We start from the raw sequence: 19,065 nt of genomic DNA, 5'->3' as shown, positions 1-19,065 counted from the left end.
CACATATCACCATTAAGAAAGTGGAAAGATGGGGTGCCTGGGTGGCTCAGTTGGTTAGGCTTCGGCTCTCGGTTTCAGCTCAGGTCATGATCTCGGGGTCGTGCGTTTGAGCTCTGAGTGGGCCTCTGTGCTCAGAGCAGTCTGCTTAAGATTCTTTCCCCCTTCCTCCTCTGCCCCCACCCCAACTTGCACGTGTTTTTTTTTTTTTTCTCTCTCTCTCTAAAATAAAAAGTTTGCCTGGGTGGCTCAGTTAGTTAAGCATCTGCCTCCAGGCTCAGGTCATGATCCCAGGGTCTTGGTATTGAGGTCCACATCAGGCTCCTTGCTCAGCGGGGCATCAGCTTCTCCCTCCACCCTTTCCCCTCCTCACACTCTCTCTCTGTGTCTCACTATCTCTCTCTCAAATAAGAAATCTTTAAAAAAAATAAAAAATAAAATAATTTGTTTTAAAATGGGAAGAAAAGTTATGCAACAAAACAAGATAATGTGTGATCCAACAAAAGACACACAGAATACATAAAGAACTCCTAGAACCAGTTAGACAAAGAAAGGCAATTTAAAAATGAGCAAATGACAATGGAATGTCCAACAGTAATATGAAAAATGTGCTCAACATCCTAAGTTAAGAGAAAATGCAAATTAAAATCAGAACAAGACACCACTACCTATCCACCAGATTGGCTAAAATGAAAAGGAACGACCACACCCAGTGTTGGCAAAGATGCGGGGCAACTGGAACACACGCTCACTGCTGGTGGGGATGTAAACCGGTAGTACACTTTGGAAAAATGGCCATGCCACGTTCCACTCCCATGTATATACCCAACATGAATGCCTACGTCATCCAAAAGACTCCAATAAGAACGTTCACAGCAACTGTCCTCATCACAGCCAAAAACTGAAAATAGCCCAAGTGTCCACTCATGCTAGAATAGATTAATAAACCATGATTTATTCTGACAATGGAATAATACAGAGCAGTCTTTTTAAATGAACCACTGCAACAACTGTAGGCAACAACATGTGTGTCAAATATACTATCTTGAGCTAAAGAAGTTAAATGCAAAATACCACAAGGCTCCCATTTTACAAAAAACAAACAAACAAACAAAAAACAAAACAAAACAAAACAAAAACCCTCAAGCGTAGGCAAGAAGGTGAAAAAAGTCAGCATCGTGGTTTCCATGAGGGAGGGAGAGCAGAAATGGCTACAAAGGGGCACCAGGAAAACTCTGGAATGCTTGAAGTGTTTTAGATCTTGATCTCAGTGGAGCTGCCTAGGCATCTTCATATGTGAAAATCCACTGAGCTGTTCTATTAAGATCCGTGTGGTTCACATCAATTACACTTCATAAAGAGTACAATAAATAAAAATAGAAAAATAAGAAGTTGTCAAGGGAGTACTGTTAGACTAATCAAGATTTAAATGGCATCTACAGCATATGTCAGCACAAAGTTTTAGAGAGAAGGCCTTTATTTTTTAGAGTTGTACCATATATATAGTGTCAAGATGGAAAGGTTTCCATCACACATACACACGCGCGTGCACACACACTCACACCACATCTCGAATGAGAAATGAGAAAGAAGAGTGAGACCTGAACAATCATGGGGCTGAGACTTCTTCCCTGAGCCCCCGCCCCTTACAGCAGCCCCACCGAGGGTCCATCCCAGCTGCCCGGGGTGTGCTGGGTTCCGGTGGAATCCTGGGGTGTGGGGGTGTTGTGGCTGGTGGAGCCCCAGGTATGGGGACTCTCTGGTGGGCTTTGTCGACACAGAGGGGCTATGAGGCCCCATGCACGTGGCTGCAGCATGATCTTTGGGAAGCTTTGTGGGGGTGGCAGGTGAGCAGCAGGATGACCCGTGCAACAGGAGGGCCCTACCGTCCTGGGTTTTCCAGGGAGCCAGGGGTAGGATGGGGTGTGTACCTGTCCTCTGCGTTTTAACTAGACTTTTCCGCTTAGAATTTTCCAGCTGATGACAAGTCGACTCCATGGAAAAAAGGAGAAAAGTAGTTTGCACAGAACAGGCTGCCCTGATCAAGAACAGCACAAAAACTCTTGACAAGCTCAGTTCTGTTCGGAGGGAGTGTGTGGAACTGGCCTCACTTTTAGAGGAAGCCACCCTAGGGAGAGCCACCAGACATACAGAAACCGGACGCAAACTCTGAAAAACTGAACGGGACCAGCCCCGTGTCTGAGATAATAACCTTCCCAGAAAAAGGACAGGACAAAGATGCAAACACTGGGACCCAAGAGTGGACAGCCCACATTCTAAGAATGAACCAGTCCCTGGAAGATCGCTCCAGAGTCAGATCATGGCCAAGGGCTTTCTAAAACAGGGCACGTGACCAAGAGCGGATGCCCATGAGGGCCCCTCACCCACAGGTGACCTTCATCTAAAAGGAGGGTTGTCCCTCCCTCCACTCGGGCTCACCCCAGGCTACTGGCCACGTCCACCACCAGCTGAAGCTCACGACAGCACCCGATCCCTGAGCAAGACTCCTCCCTCCCAGTGCTCCGGGAGGGGGCCTCTCCCAGCCCCCACGCCCAGTGCGGTTGTCCAGTATCACTCAAATCTCAAACCAAAGGCACCGACTATCAGAACTTCATCAAGACACTTTGGGACATGCTCTGTTCTGCCTCAAAAGAACTGTGAATTGTATCTCCCTCATTATGAGTTGAAGAAACGTGCTGCCACCTACAAGACTGTACTTTTTGCTCAAAGAGAGGTTTGATGGAATTCTGGTTCTCAGGAAAGCATTTTGTTTTATACACAATTCTTATCAGCGACTTCATTCTACTTCCCTGGTCTTTCTGGATAGTTCAATTTAATTACCAGTCCATCGTACATATGTACAGTTTAGTAAGAGAAGATGTTTAAATATAAGGCAGTTTTAGTTTCCCCAGGCCAGTTTTTTTCTATAACAGAACATAAACATTTATTTTTCACCTTAATAAAGAGGGATTGGTTAAAGAATTACAGAAATTAAAACATCACATAAAAAATTGGATTTTTTTTTCCTCCTCCTCTTCGAGGCAAACAGGAAACAGGGCACCAGCAAGGTTTCCTGCAAAGCCCCAGGTAGGGACGCTGACACAGAGGTCCAGCCCACAGAAGAGGCAGGGAGTGCCCAGGGATGGGTCACCAGAGGAGGGGGAGGGGCCAGGAATCTGGGACCTCAGGCTCCCAGCATTCCCAAGGGGAATACCACAGGACCAGGCTGGGGCCCTTCCAGAGCCAAATTCCCAGTGACTTCACCCAGTAACTTTGCATTTCTCTTAAGTGACGTGGGAGTGCAGCCCCATCAGATCCCAACCCCACACAGACCTTTACTTTTCTCCCCAAACCTCAAGTACCTTAGTCCTTGGTCCCCTGCAGCCTGCACCGTGACTCAATATTCAGTGAGCAATGAGCGCATCCTGGGGGCCCAGGAGAGGTGGGCTGACACCGCCACTGTGCACCAGCCAGAAAACCCCACCCAGAACTCTGCTGTCCTTCCACTGGGCGAGCAACCTCAGGCAAGTCCCTTGGCCCATCTGGTCCCACATCGAGGCTTTAGGGGTCATGTGGTGACAGACAGGGAATCATGAGACCTTTCTTGGGCACCTCCCCACCCACCCACCTACTGCCCACCTTCTGAGCAGGGCAAACTCGGTGGGGGAAGAAACAGAAACCCAGCCATCCTCTGATCGGATTTCCACCTCTGGCCCAGACCTCTGTCCGGCATGCCAGATGCTCACGGTCACTGTCAAGGCTGTCTCTCTACCTGAGTATCAGCCACCAGCTCCAAACCCTCCAGAAAAAGACCATGAGTAGCCCTGGCCCACAGACTTGGGGTCACCCCCTCAGGAAGCAGAGCCCCCAAACCAAGCCTGGGAGGTGAGGCATCCTGGAGAGATCCTAATCCCTCCCCAGCCACAGTCTACATACATGGCCATCATCCACCAAAACTGCTCCTGTCCCCATCTATGCCAGACCCGCGTCCCACGCTGCTCTCTGCTGGCAGAAGCCGAGTGGGAGGGGCAGCAGCACAGATCCCTAGGCAGGCATGGCCACCTCGACCAAACTCCACAGCACCATGAACCTCAGCTCTTGGCAGGCTCCCCTCCAGGCCCAGGAGCAACACCTTCCATGGCTGCCAGCACAAGCGCCATACCAGTCTCTGCGGGTCCCCAGCCCCGCCCACACCTGTGCACGTGGCCTCTTCACAACACACTCTTAGTCGCCCTTTGCAAGGACCACCTGTTCTCGGTGCTTTGACTCCACTGGGCAGGGAGGTCTGGGAGGAAAGCACACTGGGCTGGAGGTCAGGGCTAGGGAGCCCATCTTCTGAGCTCACGGGATTTTGGCCAGCCCCTCACCCACCTCTGGGCCTCTGGGTCCCAGCTGTGTAATTAGGGGTGGGAAGGAGTAGGGAGACTGAACTGTGGCAGCGAACTGGCACTCCCTGCTTCCTTTACTGGTACTTCGGTGTATTTGAATGAGCTGCCAACATTTACAAATTGGGAGTTTTCATAGAAAATTCCAGATCCCTGGCTTCTTTTAGAAAACCCAAAGTTATAGGCCACGCTGGGCCTCCCTGCCCCAGGGCACCAATCAGAGCCGGGGAGCAGCTGCCCCCACATTCCAGGCACCTTCCTGGTCCCACGGTCTGCACAGCCCCTGTGGGTCCCCGTCAGCCCACGGCTCCTATCCTCCAGCTGCCCCACTGCCAGCGTCTGGCTTTGCTCCCCCATCCCGTTCCACAGGTCTACTTGTGACAGCAGGTACATGCACCCCAGGCTGGGGGGTGGGGGTGTTCTCCCTCTGCTTCCTGGTTCCGAGCGCGGGGCCCATAAGCATGTCAGGGCTGAGTGGGGCAGATGGCTGGGGTGGGGGCTGCAAGTGAAACAAGATGTCTTCTGTCACTCTCCACCCCCTTCCCGTCCCCCTCTCAGGAGCCAGGGGCTCTCTGCCCCCCAGGCGGGTGGCTCCCTGAGGCCAGATTCCACTCTTCAGCCTCCTCCACCCTCCCCACATGGATCCCAGGGAACCCCAGAATCCCAAACTCTCTGCCTGGGGCTGAGGGCACAGGCAGAGCTTGGGGCCTGCAGACCCCACCCTGGGTCCTAGGTGCCCCCTGCGGATCTGTGACATGGGGCAGTGCTGGAGTCCCTGACTGCTGGCCACGGGAGCTACACACTCATGCCAGGCAACTGGGCAGACCCAGTGGGGTGGTCAGAGCAAAAGGTTGAGAGTCAGCGGTCGGCAAATGTCTGCTGGCTTCATCAGCGCCCTCAGTGACCCTGGACAAGTCGCTTCACTTCCCTCTGCCTCAGTTACCTCCCCTCTAGTGACAGGGGGTGTCATGAGGCTTAACACACTGACACACGTCAAGTGACCAGCACAGCAGCTGCCTTATCATGACCGCTTTCCAACGCAGGCCAGTCCCCTGAGGGTGAAAGATGAGACCATGGTGCAGACCCAGGGAGAGCGCCCCCTCCCTGTTTCTGGGATATCAGCCAGGCTATGGTCAGGCTATGCCCCTGAAGACAAGACCTCAGGATCAGGGTGCCTGCTGACTCAGCTGGCAGGTGTTGGGAGAGAAGTGTGGAACGGGGAGGGAAGGGCCAGGGAGGACGCCTGCCCTGCCCATCTGGAGGCAGCTAAGAGTGACAGCCCGGGCTGGGGCACAGGAAGTGAATACCCCCCACCCAACCCCACTAGGCCTGGCCTCTTGGCTTTTTCACCAGCAGGGACAGCTCCTGGCCACAGAAAAGACACACATCTGTTCACTGAAGCACAAACTCAAGTCCGCAGCCCCAGCCCCCAGGGTGCAGTGGCCCTCTGACATCAGGAAGACAGGAACTCAGTCCCAAGTGGCTGACCTTCCTCATACTGCTCCTCTCAGTAATCCTGTGGTGATAAGGTCACTCTCCCATCTTACAGATGTGGACACTGAGGCTCAGTGAATCAACCGCCTGAGGTCACGCAGCCATCATGGGAGGGGCAGGATTCACACCAAGGATTTTCCCTCTGAGGACCGAGCTGGCTTATCCCCAGTGCCACTGGGCCTGAGCCCATTTTCCCAGTATGTGGACCCAAGGAGGGCCCCGTAGAAGAACCTCAGCCCACATAATGCTGACCTCGGTCTACAGAGGCCTCCTCCGTAAGGCCCCAGATGCCACAGGACAATGGACACAGAGGCCACACAAACTCCTGGCCGGGCCTGGGGGAGGCACTGGCAGACAGACAAGGCTGACACCGCTCTCAGGAGAGCCCTGAACACAGACCTCTCAGCTCCAGTTCGCTGAGGCACCAAGGATTCTGGAAGGCTCAGGGTATAGGAGGCCAAAGGGCTTGGTTCGGCCTCAGGCCAGCCGCATCTGCTGTCTCGGGCTCAGTGTATAAACAGGAGGCAGCCCAGAGCGCAAAGGCCGTTGCCTTCTTGACAGAGACCCCAGGCCTGGAATCAGCACCCAGGGCACCAGCTGTGAGCAAAGCCCACTGAGAGACAGACCCCAGCACCTGGTGCCCAACACCAGCCTTCTTCAAACTGAGAACAGAGCTATAGAAGAGAGCCCTCAGAAAGCCCATTTTACAGACAAGAAAACTGAGGCTCAAGCAATAGAGTGATTTGCTTGAGCTTACATAGCTAGAGAGGGGCAGAGCCAGTGCAAACCTGGGGAGCTCTGTACCAGGCCTACCAAAGGAGGCAAGCAGGAAATCCAGACATGCCTTGAGCATCAGCGGACCTGGCTTCAGACCTGGGCCCACCACTTATTTGCTGCTGGGCCATGGACCAGGCCAGCATTTTAGCCACCCCCCAATCCCAGTGGGAAGGGACTCACTGTAAAGTCGTGTGGGGCCTAAGTGAAATGAGGTCCATGGAGCACCCAGTCCAGGACGGGAGGCAGACTCAGTCCCAACTCTCCTCCCGTCCTGTATGCACACCCTTCACAACGTGACTTCCCAACAACTCCCAGCAAGAGGAGCCTCTGAACCTAGGCTGGTCTCCCAGCTGGCCGGCCACAAAATGGGGCAATAGAAAGGGTGCTACTTGTTCTGGACCCAGACCCAATAACCCTGTGTGCTTCTTTTCGTTCACGTGGAGCCCTGTTTCTGGGGCAAGAACAAGCCAGAGCAAACCAGCTTGTAGAGGTCAGAGAGCAGAGACAAGCCATCCTGGCAGAGGCCGCCCCACACCTGCCAGTCCCAGCAGAGCTGCCAGTCGACCACAGACACTCACAAGCAAGAGCCCAGCTGCCATCCCCCAATCCCAGCTCGGGACAGCAGAGCCTGGCTGCCCCGTGCACTTGGCAGTGATAAGGAGAGTCTACTGTGTGGTGGCTTGCTGCTCACGTTACCATGGCAATAGATCATTCATACCATGACCAAGGTGTGTCCTGAGAACAAGGACTGGCACAGGTTTGGCAAGAGAGCCAGAGAGACCGGGTGGAAGCCCCATGCTGTGTTAGTGGGAGCATGGCCAGACTTGCTGGGGAACCCTTGGCCAAAATCGGGGATGGGGAGAATTAAACACATGTGTTAACGAAAACCACCCCGAGACACCATCCTCCCCCTCCAAGGCCACGCTGAGAACATTTTATAGCACCCTGCTTCATTTTCTCCTTAGCGCCTAGCACCATCTCATGTAGATTTTACACATTCATGGGACTGACTGCGTGCTTCCCAAGCCTGCCAGAGTGGACGCTCCACGAGGGATGGGAATTCCATTGGTTTTGAATACGGTGCTGTGTCCCCAGCACTTGGAACAATGCAATAAATACTTGTTGAATAATGAGGAAAATGCATTCTCACGTATTACAGGTATGAGCCAAAACTGGCACAGCTTTCAAAGGAGGACAAGCTGATATCTGCAGAGGGGATAAACATGCTGAGCACTCAGCACACTGGAGCCAGCGATCATCCAAAGCTTGGTTCTAGCAGGTGCACAGAAGCACGATTCCTGATGGTCCTAGACTGGAAACAACCCCAGCACCCCTTCGCAGGAGAATGAACAACAAAATGCTCCATATGATGGAGCACCTCTCAGCAATCAAAAGGACCAGTCACAATGCAGGTAACATGGCCAGCCTAAGAAGCCAGATGCGAAAGAGAACAAACTCTCTGGCTCCCTTCAGAAAACTCCAGGAACAGAAAACTTAACAACTGCTGTTAGAAGTCAGGCAGGGGTTCCCCAGGACAGGCACTGAGGGGGTGACCTGGCTTGTGATCTGAGTGCCTGTCCCATGGGTGTGTTCCATTTGTGAAAGTGTGTTACTGAGTTGTAAGTTCTATTGATTATACTTCAATGAGTTCACAAAAAATATATAAAGAAATGCACATGCATACTGACCCAGCACTCGGTACCAGGGCACAGCATAAGGATATTCACTTAGAACACTGCTTTTTAACAGCAAAAGGCTAGTAACAACTAGAACATCTGTCAGTAGGGACCAAAAAGAAAAGCCGGAACATGAGGACGGTGACATGTTGGCGGGTAAGGGAACCCTCTGCATAAAGATAAGGAGGAATCCCAAGATATGTTGTCAGAGAAAAAAAGCACAGGGCAGAAATGTGTGCATAAAATGCTAGTAATTGTGGATTGACCAGTGGTTCTCATGTGTGGTCCCAGGCCCTGGAGGGTCCCTGAGGTCTTTCCAGGCATCCAGGAGATCAGCACTATTTTCAGAACAACACGACATCAGTTGCCTTCTTCATGCTTTTTCTCCCACAAGCATATGGCAGCGTCTTCCAGAAACATGACATTGTGGCGATGTCATCACTTTAATGGCTAATGGAATGTGTGCTTGTGTGTTTTGTGTTTTCTAGACTTTTTTTTAAAGGAAGCTCATGACAGATGATCAACATCACAAGTCAGAAAAATGCAAATCAGAACTGCAGTCGGATACCAACCACTTCGCAGACACTAGGATGGCTATACTCAAAAAGGCTCAACAGCAAGGGGTGTCTGGGTGGTTCAGTCTGCTAAGCGTCGGACTTGATTTTGGCTCAGGTCATGATCTCAGGGTCGTGAGATGGAGCCAGGCATCGGGCTCTGCCCTGGAGCTCTAAGCGTGGAGCCTGCTTTCAGTTCTCTTCCACTCTCGCCCTCGGCCCCTCCCCTCCCCTGGGGGGGGGAAAAAAGATAAAGGCAGACAGTAACAAGTGTTGACGAGGATGTGGAAAAGTCGGAACCCTCGTGCACTGTCAACAGGAGTGCCAAATGGTGCGACTGCTGGGGAAAACAGTCTGGCAGCTCATCTGGAGATTAAACATATAGTCACCATGTGACCCAGCAGCTCTACCCCCGGGAATATTACCAAGAGCAACAGAAACCTCTGTCCACACGAAAGCGCGTTCGCGAGTGTCAGTATCAGCAGTCCTTGGGACGGCCACAAGCTGCGAACACTTCAATCGTCCGTGGATGAACGGGTGAAAAACAAAGTGCATCCACCCCACAGAAAGCTACTCAGTCAGAGAAAGGCGCAAAGTAGTGACGCCTGCCACAATGCGGACGAACCTTGGAAGCATTATGCTAAGGGACAGAAGACAGTCCCTGAAGACGACCTCTTACATGACTTCGTGTCCAGGAATGTCCAGAATATGTGACTCCACAGAGACAGTGAGGAGCTCGGTGGTGGCTGGGGCTGGAGAAGGAGGAAAGGGGAAGTGGCTGCTACCGGGTGTGGGTTTCTTTTGGGGGTGATGACAATGTTCTAAAATTGGGCGCCCAGTGATGTCGGTACAACTCTGATAAAAGCTACTGAATTATACACTGGGGGGGGGGTGGCTTTATGGTACGTGACTGTATCTCAGTAAACCTGTTCTGAAAGAGAAAGAGAGGGAGGGAGGGAGGAAGGAAGAATGGAAGGAAGGGTGAGGGAAGGAGGGAGACAGGGAGGGAAGGAGGGGGGAGAAAAGAAAAGAAGAAAAATAAAAAGATAACCTAGTTTTAGAGAAACCTACCACAGGCCCAGCCTTGGCCCCTGCCCCATTTCTTCCAAGTGCTCTATGGTCTGGGGCAGGTAAACACAGGGAGGGCCCAGCTAGGACCACACAGACCCACTCATGCCTCCAGGTCCCCTGTGAGAGCCATGAGCCCACCCCTTCACTGGGAGCCTGCATCCCCCTGCCTGGCTCTCCTGTGACCTCCAGAAAAGCACCCCCCACCAGATGCGTTTCTCGTCCACAAAATAGAATGACCACATAGACCACAGGGTAAAAACTCTATGCACCGACAGGTACCCCCAGTACAGGACCCAACCCAGCTGCCAACCAGGGCCAGACCACTGATGAAACCGAGGACAGCCAGCCCCACAGACCACGGGGCACCTACACAGTCCGAAGGGCAGGGAGCCTCTGCTCAGCAACCCCGATGGCCAGCAGCACACGGGCCAGTTGTGCCCACAACTGCCAGTTTTCCAGGAAAGACTGAGAGCTGAAATTTACAAGAAATCTTCTAATTTCAAAATAGTCACAGCAAAATTCTACTGCTTACAACGCTGCTCTGCAGAAAGAAGCTAGCAGGTGGACGGAGGAGAGCAGCGTGTGCCATAACAGGACAGCAGGCCCAAGTGCGGGCGACACTGGCCCATGTCCTCGCTCCATGCAGGCCTCGCTCCTAACATGCTCGTTCTCACTACAGCCTCCGGCACTTGCAACCGTGCCATTTCGCCAGTAAGGAAATGGGGGCTCAGAGGGGTGACGTCCTGGGCCCCAGATCATACAATGAGCAAGTGGAGGGCTTCAGACCGGGGTCTTACTGTGGATGTGGGGAGCCAGGGCCCCCGGTTTGCCTGTCTTACTGCTCTCCACAGGGCCCAACCAGCCCGAAACAGAGTCACAGACCCCATTTCCAGCCCCCGTGGTTGGGTGTGGGCCGAGGAAGGGCTAGCCAGGCCCTCCTGTGAGCTCTCCAGCCACAGCCTCCACAGGCTGCCTCCATCCCCTGCCTGCTCCAAGAGCCTGGGGCTCTAGTAGGAGGTGATTCTGTTGCATGGGTTGGGGACTCAGGTGTCCAGAATCCCAGCCTGGTTCCCTTAGGCCCCACGCAAGTTAAAATCTCCCCACAGGCCAAGAATGGAAAAGAGAGGGCAGGATCAGCAAGGATCCTCTGGGGAACGAGGAGAGGAGAGTCTGGGCAAGTCCCTCTCTCCTGTGTCCCAGGAGCCACAGCCTGGTGATTCTGGGAGGGGAGATGGAGGCACTGGGAGTGGTGCTGGAAACCCACAGATGTTGGGGAGGCCCACTGCTAGTCCTTTGTTCTCCTGAAGCACTCCTTCTGGGAGTCACCAGATAAGATCATACTGGCCTCCTGCCTTAACACTTCAATGGCTCCCTACTGCTTTTGGGACAAAGACCCAAATCTTCATCTTGAGGATCAACACCACTGTGGCCCCTACACCCTCCCCAGCCTCATACCAACTGCACAACCTCCTTTCAATCTAATTCGCTCCCTCCAGCTACAGGACCCTTGCATGTGCTGTGTCCTCTGCCTGGAGCACTGTCCCCTCTCTGCTTGCCACCTGCCATCCAGCCAACAAGACCTCATGCTCAAACATCACCACCCCCAGGAAGCCTTCCCTGATCCCCAGAAGTCAGATCCCTGAGAGATAGGTTTAGATAGCATACCCACCTCCTTTCTCAGCCCTGGTCATGGCTCAGAACATCACACCCATGTGACTACCGGGCTATCTCCCCCACTAACCTGTGAGCTCCCTGAGGGCGGGGACTGTGCTGGGCTTTGTTCCACACTGCACATTCAGCCACTGTCATAGCCCACACACACCAGGCACTCAGAAATGACAGGGATGAAGGCACGAAGAAATACGAGGGAAACCTGGATCCACCACTCCCCGCATGTGTGTTCTCAGACAAGGGACCTGATTCCTCTGCTGTAAACCAAGGAGGTGGTGGTGAGGATTAAAGGGGTTAATTATCACAGCATGCTTATAATGGTGCCCGCACAAGATGCAAGCACGACAACGTCTGCACTTAGTAGAGTTATTTGAGTTTTAAAGTTTCTCTGTTAACCAGAATGTCAGAGGATCCAAGGACCCCTGCCCTGCAGAACCTGGTTACGTGAGGGTCCCGAGGAAGGGGGCCCCTTTCCTGCCACATGGTCTGGGGGGCCCACAGAGGTCAGCTGGAGCCTTTCCCAGGAAGGAGAAACTTCGCCTTCCCAAGGGCCAACCCTACCCCAGAGCTCCCTCCCTTGGGGCCCAGCAGTCCCCTGGTTCCCTCTGTCATGCCAGCTCAGTGGCAGAAGGGGAGGGCATGCTCACAAAGCCCCCTGAGTGACAACAGACTTCGGACCCCTTCTCCTCAGCCCAGGGAGCCGGGCATGTGGCTTCCATTAGGCCACATCTGGACATGCTCAGAGGCAGCCAGGATCCCTGGCACAGCTCCGGCTCAGAGACAAGACCCCCACCCCAGCCGGTCCTGGGGCAATGGCTGGAAACCTCCTTCTCCAGGCCCCAGGGCTGCCATGGCAACATAGCTGGGGGTCATTTCCGGCTCCACAGTCCTCCTCTCCGCCAGCCCCACTGGCAAGCAGGGCAGAGCTACCTCCCTAGCTCCTCTGCACTGAGGGCCCCTCCATCACTTGGGATGCCCCTGCCCTCCCCCGCAAAAGGTCCCCACTTCCCAAAGGATGCTCCATCAGGCCCCTGGCCCCCACCCATCAGGCTTCCCACCACCCACACTTCCTGGGCAGCGTGTACTGCGTTATGGCCATGAAGAAATCTGTGTGTGTGCGCCTATCCACTGAACACCCTCCTGCCCCCAGGAGACCTCAGGAAGGGAGAGGCTGTGCTGGCCTCATTCACAGGCACAGCCCCCAGTGCAGAGAGGGTGGGCCACAGACATCTGTTGAGGAAATAAATAGGTAGAATGAAGAGTGGAGGGTGACAACCAGTGGCTAACATTTTTAATTACTCAGCAAGGGCTAAGCTCCCTGCTGAGCACTGGACATGAATCAGCTCCTCTCTTCAAGACGTCCCCATGAAGCAGGAGCCTCCCCGTTGCTGATGGATGGAGGAAAGGAGGCACAGAACAGCAAGCCACTAGCCTGAGCTGTGCAGGGAGTGGAGCAGAGCTCATGAGCTGGAGGGGGGTGGCTGGTCCCAGGGTGAGGAGGGGAGGAAAGATGGACGGGGGTGGTCAGTGGCAGGCCAGCCCTTGTTTATCTGGCTAGGGCAAGTTCCCCCTGCTCCCAACTTCCCACACCTTCCTTTCCTCGCACACCAAAAAATGCAGCTGCCTGTCCGTGCCCTGTTCATTATCTCCGGGCTTTGCGTGTGCTGGGCTCTCTGCCAGGACAGCCCTTGGATGGGAGAGGGAACACCCCATCAGAGGCCCCTGCCCCGAGGCAGCCCTCATCGAAGTCCACACCCCAAGATCCATTCGAGAAAGCACAGGGCAGAGGAGGGGAAAAAACAAACAAAAACAAAACAAAACAAAACAGAAAAACCTAGGGCTCCTGAGAACAAAGTAAGTCTCCAAGATTCCAAAGGCCTGGAACCACAGAGAGGCCTCTGGAGCGAGAGGCGGGGGTGGGGGGTGGGGGTTGTGTCTATTTTGGAACCCCTCAGAGGCAGCAACCCAAACACGCTGCGTGCGCCATACTCCAAAGCCAGGCCTGCAAGCTTTCCCCGGGCACACATGTACTTCATTACAGCTCCCCCTACCCCATGCAGGCTCCCCACATCCGGTAGGCTCAGGGCTGGGTAAGGAGGAGCCCGCTGAAGCCCACTGCCCTGGATCCAGCCCACCGACTCCCACTGTGCGACCTAGGGACACAAGCGACACCTCTCTGACCTTGATGTGCTCGGTTTTCAAGAAGGACCCCCACCTCCACAGCTTGTAGGAAGGATCAGAAACGGGGTCTGGCACCTAGGAGGTGCTCACTCGGCAAAGGTGAGTTCTGTGCCCCACTCACCATGATGGGGCTGGAAGGAGAACCATCTGGGCTGGGTCGGGGGAGCTGATCCTCCCACCAGGTCAGGAAGAACCTGCAGTCTCACCCCTCCCTACACGTGCACAGGCTTTGCACACAGTCTATGCCCAATGAGGGCTGGGGTACTTGACTGATGGGAAAAACGGGGCCCAGGCCAGTTAAGAGACCTGTCCAAGACCACAGAGCTGTGGGCAGCAGCAGCAAGATAGGTATATGGGAATGCTGCAGAAATCCCGGACCCCCCTCATACCCCCTCCTCCCCCCCACACCACCCAGACATCCCTCCCTCACAGCCCCCATTCTGTAGACATGGGCCATGGGGGTCCAAGTCTGTCTCCCCAGGGCCCACTAGGGCCCAATCACAGTTAGTGCCTAATGAAGGTTTATAGCGAAGGTTTAGGTATGAGATTGAACAAGACACAGACGCTCAGCTATGGGGAGGGATGTCTAGACGACCAGACAACTGCTTAGGGTACCTCAGAGGTGAGGCAGGGAGCTGGAGAAGGTTGGTGGTGAGGGCATCAGACAAGGCAAAAAGATTCAGGAAAGGCTTCCTAGAGGAGGTGCTGCCTGAGCTGGCTGGGAACAGTGTGAGCAAATAGGTGGAAGAAAAGGGCTATGTCGGTGTAAGGTGTTCATAGGATGGCAAGGAAGCTAGGATGAGAAAGGATAAGCCCCCAGTGATTCACTCGTTTATTTACCTGATATTTACTGAGCACCAATTGTGTTGCTAGGCCCTGCCAGAGGCCCTTAGGCATAGCAGAGAAGATGACAAATGTGGTCCCTCCATTCATGGCACTACCATTCTACTAGGGGTGACATTAAACGAGTCAACTACGTGCTATCATATGAGCTATGGCTAGGAGGAATTAAAGCAGGATAAGAGGAAGGTGGAGTGCTCTTTTAACTGGGTGCTCAGAGAAGACATCTCTGGGGAGGTAACCTGGAAAAGAGAGCTTACAGAGGGAAGGAATGAGCCACAGGGACACCTCAGAAAGCATTTCAAGAGGAGGTGTAAAGTGCAAAGGCCCCGGGACTTCAGGGTACCTGAAAGCGGCTAGGAAGCCAGTGCTAAGCAGGTCAATAGGGACTGAGTGTTTAGGCCCCACTCCCAACTTCGTATGTTAAGACCCAAATTGGGGGCACCTGGGTGGCTCTGCCTTCAGCTCGGGTCATGATCTCAGGGTCCTGGGATCGAGCCCCGCATCGGGCTCTCTGCTCAGCAGGAAGCCTGCTTCCCCCTCTCTCTCTGCCTGCTGCTCTGCCTGCTTGTGATCTCTCTCTCCCTCTGTTAAATAAGTAAAATCTTAAAAAAAAAAAAAAAAAAAAAAAAAACAAATTGGCAGGAGGCGGTCAGTTAAGCATCTGTCTTTGGCTCAGGTCATGATCCCGGGGACCTGGGATGGAACTCCGCACCGGGATCCCTGCTCAATGGGGACTCTTCTTCTCCCTCTCCTTCTGCCCCTCCCCAGCCCTGTTCATGTGCTCTCTCTCAAGTAAATAAATAAAATTAAAAAAAAAAAAAAACCTAATAGGGATGGTATGTGGAGATGAACCTTTGGGGATATAATTAGGCCATGAGGGTGGATCCCTCATGATAGGATTAGTGCCCTTCCAAGAAGAGACACAAGAAAACTTGCTCCTTCTCTGTGTATCTCAGTGAGATGCACCCTCATCTCTCATGCAAGGACACAATGAGCAGATGGCCATCTGCAAACCAGGAAGCAGGCTCTCACCAGACACCAGGTCTGCCGGGCCCTTGATCGTGGCCTTCCCAGCCACCAGAACTGTAAGAAATAAATGCTTGTGGGGTAAGCCCCCCAGTCTATGGCATTTTTGTAACAGCAGCCAGAACAGACTAAGAAAAGGGTGATGGAGAGGTGGTCCAGGAGGTCACGGGCTGACCAGGGCAGAGTCTGTGGTCTTGGAGAGAGCTTTGGCTTCTATTCTGAGTATGAGTAGGTGGGAGCCCCAGCAGGTGCAGCACAGAGCAGGGACAAGAACGACATGTGTGTTAATGGTACCCCTGGCTGGCAGGCGTGGCAGCTCTGGTCCTAGGCTCTCACAAGGAGCCCCCAGGAGAGACCAAGTCCCTTCTGCTGTCAGCTCAGAGACCAAGAACACAGCCATGACCCAAAGCTACTGTCAGGAGGGGGTGGATGGAGCTGGACCAGGTCTGTGAAACTTCTCACTTCCTTCCAGGGCACCCATGGACCCCAATGGGCCCTACCTGCACCCAAGCTGGAACCTTCCTTGAGGAACTCTAGCCCTAAGAAGGTATACCTAAGAGGCCTTCAACCACAGCCCCACCAGGTAGCCCAGGACCTACCACAACAGGGACCTCACCTTTATCCGCCGCTCTGTCCCCAGGAGTGCAGCCGGGGAGAAAGCGCAATCTCAGTGCCCCCTGCCCTATAGTGTGGGGGTTGGGCTGACTGTGGATAGCCTGGCCCCACAGACCCAGCTTCCCTGGCCCGAGGCAACCGTGCAGAGCTGGGGGCCCTGACAGGGCCCTGAGGCTGTCTTCCTGGGCTAAGTGCCCCTGGAGGAACTAGAATGGGTTCTTACCTTCATGGTCACCTCTGGGGATAGAATGAACAGAGTTGGGGTCTGTGTCCTCCTCTGGCTGAGAATGGGGCAGAACTGGTCGCTGCTTGGGCACTTCCTGTGTGGGTGGAACCCAGGCTGCCTCTTGGGGAGATAGGGCCAGCATGGTGTGGATGCTGGGCTTTGTCGTGCCCCCAGGAGAGTTCGGTGTGCCCTGTGATGGGGGGACACTGGCCATGCTTGAACCCAGAACAGGCACAGCTTCCTCCTGCCCAGCACTGTCAGAGGTGGCCTGGGCTTCCGGGATTAAGTTCTCTTCAGGCCCTGCCCTCACCTCTGCCTTGTCCTCTTGGACAGGGAGACCAGGCCCAGTTGGGCCTGGAATGGGTGGTTCATCCAGTCCCCTGGGGCCACCTGCTGCCGGCTGCTCCCTGATGACCAATTCCTCGGTCTTCTCTGGCCCTTCGCCCTGGCTGTCCTCTGTCACTCTCCTGGCTTGCATGGGGGCCGGGGGACCCAGGGCAGCAGCCGCCGTGGGCCTAGGGAGGGCAGCTGGCCAGGGAGTGGCCTGGAGGGCGGAGGATGGCTGACTGCCACCTCCCAGAGCAGCCGGGCCCCCGGCACCTGCATGGAGCTCGCCCGCTAGGGCCGCTGCAGCTTCTGCCTCAACCACCTCCTGGTCGTAGCTGTAGGGGTCTTCATAGTGTCGCTCGGGGTCCCCCTCCTCCGTGTCGGAGAAGTTTCCCGCAGCAGCCGCAGTCACGGCTCCGGCATCCCCACGGCAGCCAGGGAGCTGGTAGCAGATGAGCTCGCCCCCCGTGTCAGGACAGTGACAGGCCCGGCAGGGCGGCAGGTGGACAGTGTGGCCAGCGGCATACTTGCGCCCAGCATGGACGCAGCCCACCTGGCCACACTGCGGGCAGCTGTCAGCCGCCACCACGGCTTCAATGCAGTTGGGGGGCAGCTCTGGGCACAGCATGAACTGACAGCTGATCTTGCCACCGCCCGGTGGGCAGGAGCACTCGGTGCTGCCGAAGTCCACGAAGTAGGACTGGCCAGCGGGCACACGGCCGCGCACGAAGCCTCCTTGCAGGCAGTCGTAGTACTGGTAGCCCTCGCATGCACAGCCCCGCTGCACGCACACAGCACAGCAGGCACCCGGCTCCAGCGCCTCCTCGATGCAGTTCTCCAGCGGCGGGCACTCGACGCCCGTGCAATCCTGCCTTGGGGCCGCCACGCCAGCGCTCGGGCCCAGGGCCAGGGCCGCGGCCAAGACCACGGCCAGCCAGGCTGCCACAGGCTCCCGGGGCCACGCCATGTTCCCACAGCCGGCCCAAGGGCTGCCTTGAGTTGAACTGCCTCCTCTGCTGCGAGGCCCTGTGGGAACAGGAAAGAACAGCTGTCAGCGCCCCTGGGGGGCCTGCATGTGCGCACCCGTGCCAGCACATGCACACGGATGGACAGCCCCCCCAGTACAGCACACACACGCGGCTGGACAGCGCCCCCCCCAGTATAGCACACACACGCGGCTGGACAGCACCCCCAGTACAGCACACGCACACGGCTGGACAGCACCCCCAGTACAGCACATGCATGCGGCGGGACAGCACCCCCAGTACAGCACACACACGCGGCTGGACAGCACCCCCAGTACAGCACACGCACGCGGCTGGACAGCACCCCCAGTACAGCACATGCATGTGGCGGGACAGCACCCCCAGTACAGCACACGCACGTGGCTGGACAGCACCCCCAGTACAGCACACACACGTGGCTGGACAACACCCCCAGTACAGCACATGCATGCGGCAGGACAGCGCCTCCCCAGTACAGCACACACACACACGGACAGCGCCCCCCCAGTACAGCACACGCACACAGCTGGACAGCGCCCCCAGTACAGCACACGCATGTGGTGGGACAGTGCCCCCAGTACAGCACACGCACACATCTGGACAACGCCCCCCCCAGTACAGCACACGCACGTGGCTGGACAGCACCCCCAGTACAGCATACGCACGCGGCTAGACAGCACCCCCCCCACTGGACGGCACGTGCGCACGCTCCTGGGCACGTCCACTCAGACGTACCACCATCGCTTACATGCCCCAGGTGTTGGCGCACAGTCGTTAACATGGTCCCAACTTGGGGATGCTGACCCCTCCCCACCCTCTCCTGCCTTCTGACACAGGCCCTTTGAGTGGGAGCCTCCTGCCCACGGCCCCATAGCACCCCCATATGCACCCCTGCACCCTCACTCAGTCACACTCATTCAGGGCACATGTCTGGTCTCTCACACCCTTGGTGACAGGCGCTGTGGTCCCTCATGTACACAGCTACACATGCTGTCTCACCCACAGGCTCATCCAAGTGCCAGGACGCCACAGGGTGTCACACACACACACAACCACACAAACGATTTCTCTCCCCGCCAAAGTCCCACTCGATCCCCAGCCATCCAACAAGAGGCTGGACTGCCAGCCAGAGGATATGGTCAGGTAGATGATGGGCAGGAACAAACCCCCTCCAAGGCCATGGCGCAGCCAGCCAAGACCCCCACCGGAGCCCTCAGA

At 55.3% G+C, this 19,065-nt stretch overlaps 1 protein-coding gene across 2 annotated transcripts in view; it reads right to left on the bottom strand.

Moving 5' to 3' along the window:
* FBLN2 (fibulin 2) overlaps positions 1–17,863 on the bottom strand; it is a gene marked incomplete at its 5' end in the record, with an annotated part of 56,713 nt that extends 38,850 nt beyond the window's left edge. The window contains one exon of one of the 2 annotated variants that reach the window (XM_080825188.1): positions 16,514–17,863. In XM_080825188.1, the coding sequence (XP_080681314.1) occupies positions 16,514–17,810 (1,297 nt within the window). The remainder of the gene's footprint in view (positions 1–16,513) is intronic. The other variant, XM_080825189.1, reaches the window with a different exon arrangement.
* Positions 17,864–19,065: the final 1,202 nt, after the last annotated feature.

Source organism: Martes martes (genome assembly GCF_963455335.1).
Source record: "Martes martes genome assembly, chromosome: 1".
NCBI classification, from domain to species: domain Eukaryota; kingdom Metazoa; phylum Chordata; class Mammalia; order Carnivora; family Mustelidae; genus Martes; species Martes martes.
Note: the sequence above shows the minus strand (reverse complement) of the source record. Positions and strands in the feature narration are given on the sequence as shown.